The sequence below is a fragment of the Vigna angularis genome, chromosome 9, assembly GCF_016808095.1.
Source record: "Vigna angularis cultivar LongXiaoDou No.4 chromosome 9, ASM1680809v1, whole genome shotgun sequence".
Classification (NCBI taxonomy): domain Eukaryota; kingdom Viridiplantae; phylum Streptophyta; class Magnoliopsida; order Fabales; family Fabaceae; genus Vigna; species Vigna angularis.
Genome location: NC_068978.1, coordinates 25,044,928 through 25,052,252, shown reverse-complemented (window position 1 = coordinate 25,052,252; position 7,325 = coordinate 25,044,928). Strand labels below are relative to the sequence as shown.

Below are 7,325 nucleotides of genomic sequence, written 5' to 3'. Positions count from 1 at the left end.
TCTAAGTATTATCCATATCTTCTAAGATCAGTTTCTTCAAATTAATAAGTGTCGTAGCATATTAAGTGGATAAATGGGTCGTTTCTTTTGTTCAGAAACGTAGATGTATGAGTACTGGAATATGTTCTTCCCTATCTATTGAGTGATGAACGTTCTTTAAAGCAAGAGAGTGAAACACAGAATGAAAACTTGAATAAGCAAAATGGTGAATATGTGCGAATGGTATTTGGAATGAATCTTATTGGACTGGATTGTTAATGAGCGTTCCAAGGAGGAACGTCTCTATGATGTGAATATGATAAGTAGTGTAGTATGACCATGGTAAAGCTGCTGATGGCTGTTCATCCTGATATTCCGTGATTGCTCATCCTCATGTAGAGGAGAGTAGTTCATGCGTGGGAATGGCAGGAGGCCCTAGTCCTACATAGTACTTTGGGCTGATAAGGGTTAACCTCGGGTGGCAGCTGTTGAGGGTATCCCAGTTACTACATCACCCGGGTGCAGGAACGCCTGTAGATACATGGATCATACAGTCCGGACAGTCTTAAATTATGAGAATTTGAATGAGTTACTGTATGCGTGAATATATATATTTAATGTTGTATGAAATGTATGAGTGATTTACTATGTTAAAATATGTTGATCGTATGAATTAAATTACCTAAGCTTACCCTTGCATTTCCATTGTGTTGTCTACTGTCCATGTTCATTCGTCTTGTCAAAATGCAATGATCATCCGTTGTGGATGTGAGCAGATGGTGGTGCGTCCCTTGAAGTCATGCTGGAAGAAGAAAATTTGGAGGACGCCAATCTGGTCGAAGTGGAGGTTAAAGCTGAGCAGTAGAGCGCTCGCTTCTTAGTAGTAGTAGTGGTTTGGATTATTATTTTTGGGACGTTCGGTTGTGTTAGTTTTGTAAAACCGTTCGTTCAGAACCTGATGTTTTGTAGTTAAATTCTGAACGTTGTAAATATTGAACGTTCGTTTTTGAGCTGCTGAAAATTTAGACTGCACTGTTAACTCTGTAAATGTGATTATTTCTAATTAATGGTAATTACTATTTATTGGGATGTTACATTTATTGATATCAGAGCAGTTTTGTTCTTTTAAAGGACATGTAGGGTATGAGTACACTATGTTTTCGTTGTGTGCTTATTGTGTGTTGATGAGTTATTATTTTTAACTCTTGAACATAACTAATGTGCGTTTTCTCTGAACCAGAAAACGAATGGCGCCTAGACTTCGTCCCCCACCCCAGCCAAACGAGGCTGATCCTTCTAACAATACCAGGATGTTGGAGACAGTCATTGACAGGCTGCAACAACAGAACACCACTTTGATAGAACAGAACGCTGCCTTGATGAGGCAAAACCAGGAAGCACTGAACAGTTTGGAGGCTTCACGTATCAGTTCAGAAGCAACGCAGAGGCAATTAATGGATATTCTGGCAGCTAGCCGAGGCACACCAGGAGCCTCTTCTTCTAATGCTGCACCTCATGCGGAATGGAGTTTGGAAAGCTTCTTGCAACACCATCCTGCAAAATTCAATGGAAAAGGGCTTCCGGATGAAGCGGATCAGTGGCTTAGAGACATGGAGCGGATCTATGATGCCAAAAGATGTCCAAATGAAAACCGTTTGGCATTCACAGAATATTTGTTGATGGGAGAAGCTAGCCATTGGTGGTCAAGTGTGAAGATGTTGTTGACCGAAGCTCAGAGTCCCATTTCTTGGGAGGTTTTCAGAACTAAATTCTACGAAGAGTATTTCCCGGACAGTGTGCGTTTTGCCAAAGAAGTGGAGTTTCTCCAATTAGTACAAGGTGGTATGTCCGTCTCGGAATACACCAACAAATTCAAACATCTGGTCCGTTTTAATACCATGGCAACCAGTGAAGAATGGCAATGCAGGAAGTTTGAGAACGGGCTTAGAAGTGATTTGAAAGTGTTGATATCCTGCCTGTGCATTCGGTCTTTCCCTGCCATGGTGGAGAGAGCTAAGGTTCTGGAGAAGAACGTTGCTGAGGCAGAGCAACAGAAGAAACAGCAAGCGAGTAGGGGGCCAGTCCAGTCCAGAGGTGCTATGAACGTAAGAAGGTCTCCATATGTTCGTCCAACTCAATCATCTGGCGGATCACAAGCCTTGGTCACTGTTGGCCAAACTGGACAGCAAAGGAGTTTGACGTGCTATCAGTGTGGAGGACCACATTTGAGATGGGCTTGTCCTCAACTTTCTGGAGTAAAACATTGCAACAAATGTGGGAGAAACGGGCACTCGGATCAGGAGTGCAATGTGGGAGGACGAGCGGTAATGAGACCGCCAAATGCTGAAAGAGCTCAACAAGGGAGAGGTGGACGTGCACAAGCAATAGGAAGAGTGTATGCTATTACTGGTGCTGAAGCTGCTCGTTCAGGTACACTCATCACCAGCACTTGCTTATTGTTTGGAAAGCCGTGTGGTGTGTTGTATGATTCGGGGGCAACTCATTCCTTCATCTCGAAGGCATGTGTTGAGGAGTTGGGGCTAGTGGAGAGCGAGTTACAGTTCGACTTGGTGGTGTCAACCCCAGCGGCTGGTGGGATTAAGACATCTACAATTTGTGTGAGATGTCCTATAGAAGTTGAGGGACGTAGATATAAGGTTAATCTCATTTGCCTACCCCTTCAAGACTTAGAAGTAATTTTGGGGATGGATTGGTTAGCTACCAATCGGATCCTCATTGATTGTGGGAAGAAGGAGTTAGTCTTTCCAGATGAAGAAGAAGAAGAACTATCAATTACTCTTGGACAGTTTAAGGAGGACATCATGGAGGGAGCAAGCTGTTTCCTTATCATGACTTATGAAGGCAACGAGATAGAGCGATCGTCCAATGTGGATAACAGTGGAGGACGAACCGTAGTGGATGAATTCCCGGATGTATTTCCGGATGAAGTCCCTGGTCTACCTCCCATTCGTTAGGTTGAATTCACGATTGATCTGGTAACTACTGCTGCACCCATCTCGGTTCAACCTTACAGAATGGCACCAGCTGAATTAGTGGAACTCAAGAAACAGATTGAAGAATTGATGGACAAGAGGTTCATCCGTCCAAGTGCTTCACCTTGGGGAGCACTTGTATTATTGGTAAAGAAGAAGGATGACAGCTCCCGTCTCTGTATTGATTATAGGCAACTTAATAAGCTGACCATCAAGAACAAGTATCCCCTTCCAAGGATTGACGATCTGCTGGATCAGTTGCATGGTGCATGTGTATTTTCTAAAATTGATTTACGTTCGGGCTATCATCAAATCAGAGTGAAAGAGGAGGACATTCAGAAGACTGCATTTCGATCTCGCTATGGCCATTATGAGTATGTGGTGATGCCATTTGGAGTGACAAATGCACCTGCAATCTTCATGGATTATATGAACAGAATTTTTAGACCGTACCTGGATAAGTTTGTTGTGGTGTTTATTGATGACATCCTCATATATTCCAAGAGCTTTGAAGAGCATGAAGACCACTTGAGGATTGTCTTGAGCGTGTTGAGGGAGAAAGAGCTGTATGCCAAGCGTTCAAAGTGTGAATTCTGGATGAAGGAGATCCAATTCTTGGGACACGTTGTGTCTGCTGGTGGTATCGCAGTGGATCCAGCCAAGGTGAAAGCAGTGCTGGATTGGGAGAGTCCACGTTCAGTCACGGAGGTTAGAAGCTTTGTGGGACTCGCTGGCTACTATAGAAGGTTCATTGAAGGATTTTCTAAGATAGTAGCCCCTCTGACTTACCTCACCAGGAAGGACCAGCCGTTTGCTTGGACAGACAGATGTGAGGAGAGCTTCCAGGAATTGAAGAGGAAATTAACGAGTGCTCCTGTGTTGGTCATTCCAGATACGGCCAAACCTTTTGAAGTATATTGTGATGCATCGTATCAAGGTTTGGGTTGTGTACTGATGCAGGAAAGAAGGGCAGTGGCTTATGCTTCCAGACAGCTGAAAATCCATGAGAAAAATTACCCCACACACGACTTGGAGCTGGCAGCAGTTGTGTTTGCGCTAAAAATATGGAGGCACTACCTGTATGGAGCAACGTTTCAAGTGTTTAGTGATCACAAGAGTCTCAAGTACCTCTTTGATCAAAAGGAGTTGAATATGAGGCAAAGGAGGTGGCTTGAATTCTTGAAGGATTATGAATTCGAACTGTCGTATCATCCTGGAAAAGCTAATGTGGTGGCTGATGCCTTGAGTAGGAAGGCCGTAAGGATCTCTGCAATGATGGTGAAAGAGCTGAATTTGGTGGAGAGTTTTAGAGATCTAAGATTACAGTTTGATTTGGGAACGAACGTTATAAGGTGCTGTAATCTTAGAATTTCCAGTGATGTGTTTGATCAAATTAGGAGGAAACAACGTGAGGATGAAGAACTGGTGAAGATCTTGAGCGTGCTTGGCACAGATCAGGCCAAGGAGTTTAATACTAGTACGGACGGTATGCTGCGTTACCTTAGTAGAACGTGCGTTCCCAATGATGAAGAGCTGAAACGGATTATTCTGGAGGAAGCGCATTGCAGCCGTCTTAGCATACACCCCGGTATGACTAAGATGTATCAGGACCTTCGTTTATCATTCTGGTGGCCGGGAATGAAGGGTGACATTGTACGTTTTGTGTCATCTTGCTTAACTTGTCAAAGAGCCAAGGCTGAACACCAAAGACCAGGAGGATTGCTGCAGCCATTAGAAATTCCAGAATGGAAGTGGGATAGCATCTCCATGGATTTCGTGACTCATCTGCCACGTACAGTCCGAAACCATGATTCAATTTGGGTGATTGTGGATAGATTAACTAAGAGCGTTCACTTCCTGGCAGTTAATTTGAAGATGTCCATGACAAATTTGGCCAAGCTGTACGTTAAGGAGATTGTTAGATTGCATGGAGTTCCTTCAAGCATTATTTCAGATCGAGACACGAGATTCACATCTCGATTTTGGCAGTCATTACAAAGAGAATTGGGAAGCAAACTGCAATTGAGTTCTGCGTATCACCCTCAGACGGATGGCCAATCTGAACGAACCATCTAGACTCTTGAAGACTTGTTGAGGACCTGTGTTATAGATCATATGGGAGTATGGGATGAAGTTCTGCCGCTTGTTGAATTCACGTATAACAACAACTTTCAAGCAAGCATAGGAATGGCACCGTTTGAAGCTCTTTATGGAAGAAAGTGTAGAACTCCTTTGTGTTGGTTCCGAGAAGGCGAGACTGCATTAACCGGACCAGAATTAATCCAGCAAACAACAGAGAAAGTGAAACTGATCCAGGAGCGATTGAAGACGTCTCAAAGCAGGCAGAAATCGTATGCGGATAAGAGGAGAAGACCCTTAGAGTTCGCTGCAGGAGATTATGTTTTTCTAAGGCTGAATCCAATCACTGGAGTGGGAAGAGTTCTTCGTCCAAAGAAGCTTTCTCCCAAGTATGTTGGACCTTATCAAATTCTGAAGAAGATTGGATCAGTGGCGTATGAGCTAGCGTTACCACCTCAACTGTCCAACCTACATCCAGTCTTTCATGTTTCTCAACTCCGTAAATATATAGCTGATCCATCACACGTACTGGAGTTAGAAGATATCCAACTTCGGCCAGATCGAACACTGGAGATGCAACCTGTTTGTGTGGAAGACAGCCGCACCAGACTCTACAAAGGAAAGGATGTTCGTCTCGTGAAAGTGGTGTGGAATGCAAAGATTGGTGACTCAACATGGGAGGTTGAAGAGGCTGTGAAGGAATTGTACCCGCACCTATTTCCTGGTAAGCTTTAGAATTTTCGAGGACGAAAATTTTTGTAGTTAGGGGGAATGTGAGAACCTGATAAATTATGTACACTAATTCATCCTCTGATCACACCATTAATGCACCGTGCCACGTCAAAACCCACTTACACTTTCACTGCATGCATCTGCCAAGTGTCATGGTTGAACGTTTGGAAAATAGATAGTGGAAAACATGTGGCATTGAGTGAATGGATGTTCATTCTGCGTGAGAAGGAAAACAATTACACTCTTTGTATGTGCTGAATGCCAAATGTCACGTTGGAAGATTCTAAAAGCTGTAGTGGAAACCAAGTGGCAATGCGTGAGTGCTCAACCGTTTGACGAGGGAGAGAAAATGATTTCTCTGAAAACACTTCTCTTCATTCCATGCACTCACCTTCTTCATCACGAAATTCTGATCGTCCATCTTCTCTGCTTTTTCTCTGAACTCTTCCATCTTCTCTCTAAAATACCTCACTATCAATCCCTCTAATCTCATTTCAGACACCGTGGAAACCATCTCTGCACCGTGAGCATTGTTTTGAACCGAACAAAGCCAAAAATCTGGACTGGTAAGTTCTCGTCCCTGCACCGTTGTCTGTTTGAGTTCATGCGAACCAAATCCTGGTTGCATGCATGGGTTATAGGTTTGAATCTTATGTCATTTTTGGTATATTAGATTTAATGAAAATCGTGGAGTGATTTATTGGGTAGGAAGCTGCAAGTGATCGAGAGAAAACCTTAAAGCATTTGGAAGTGCACTGTTAGACCAGGTAAGGGAAGCTTTAGTAATTTAATTTAATACTGGTTTGATTTGTATGAAAGCAATGAAGTGTGCTGGATGTTTGAACTGCATGAAACAATTGATGTTTAAGTGTGCATGAATGAGCGTGTTTGCACTGGATGTATATTATGAATATTGTTTGAACCGTATGCAGAGAATGAGATGTATGAGTTGGAAAATGATTGAATTTCTGTATGATTTGGAATGATAATGTTCTGAACTGTATGTTGATGAGGATATGCATTGAACTGGAAAATGGAAAACTCTGTATTGATAAGATGAAAATATGGATTCTGTAAAGTATGAACTTTATGGTGAAGATGAAAATTTTAAAGTTTCAAATCGTATGAAAACTGTGAAGTTATAGTGTTTGAAAAGTCTGGTAAAATTTTATCTTCTCTGATTGATAATGTACGCTCGTTATCGTACGGTCATATACCGTTCGGTTTCCTGGAATATAACTTAGAATGAGAATTCTTTCATTTGGAAAGGATCCTGACTGAGAACGAGCGTCCTTTGTATGCATGGTCAGGTCTGAGTGTTCGGCTCAGCCTAGCGTGTCCAACAATTGAAAATAAACTAAAGGGTATTTAGAACGCTCGGTTTTGTTTACCAGCGTTCGTCATAAGTAGCGCTTAGTATTATACTGAGCGTTCGTCCAAATGAACTCTCGATCTTAGATTGAGTGTTCGTTCTAGTTAGCGTTCGGTCTGATATCGAACGTTCGTTCAAATGCGCGTTCATTCTATTTGGTGCTCGGTCAT

General features: G+C 42.6%; 1 protein-coding gene across 1 annotated transcript; it reads left to right on the top strand.

The window, feature by feature from the left end:
• Positions 1-1,226: 1,226 nt before the first annotated feature.
• On the top strand, positions 1,227-2,954 carry LOC108346668 (uncharacterized). The gene has a single exon (XM_017585729.1). The coding sequence runs from the start codon at positions 1,227-1,229 to the stop codon at positions 2,952-2,954; it is 1,728 nt and encodes a 575-aa protein (XP_017441218.1).
• Positions 2,955-7,325: the final 4,371 nt, after the last annotated feature.

Bases quoted from the DNA above. Each gene is read 5' to 3' on its own strand.
- LOC108346668 (XM_017585729.1), top strand. From the start codon at position 1,227: ATGGCGCCTAGACTTCGTCCCCCACCCCAGCCAAACGAGGCTGATCCT.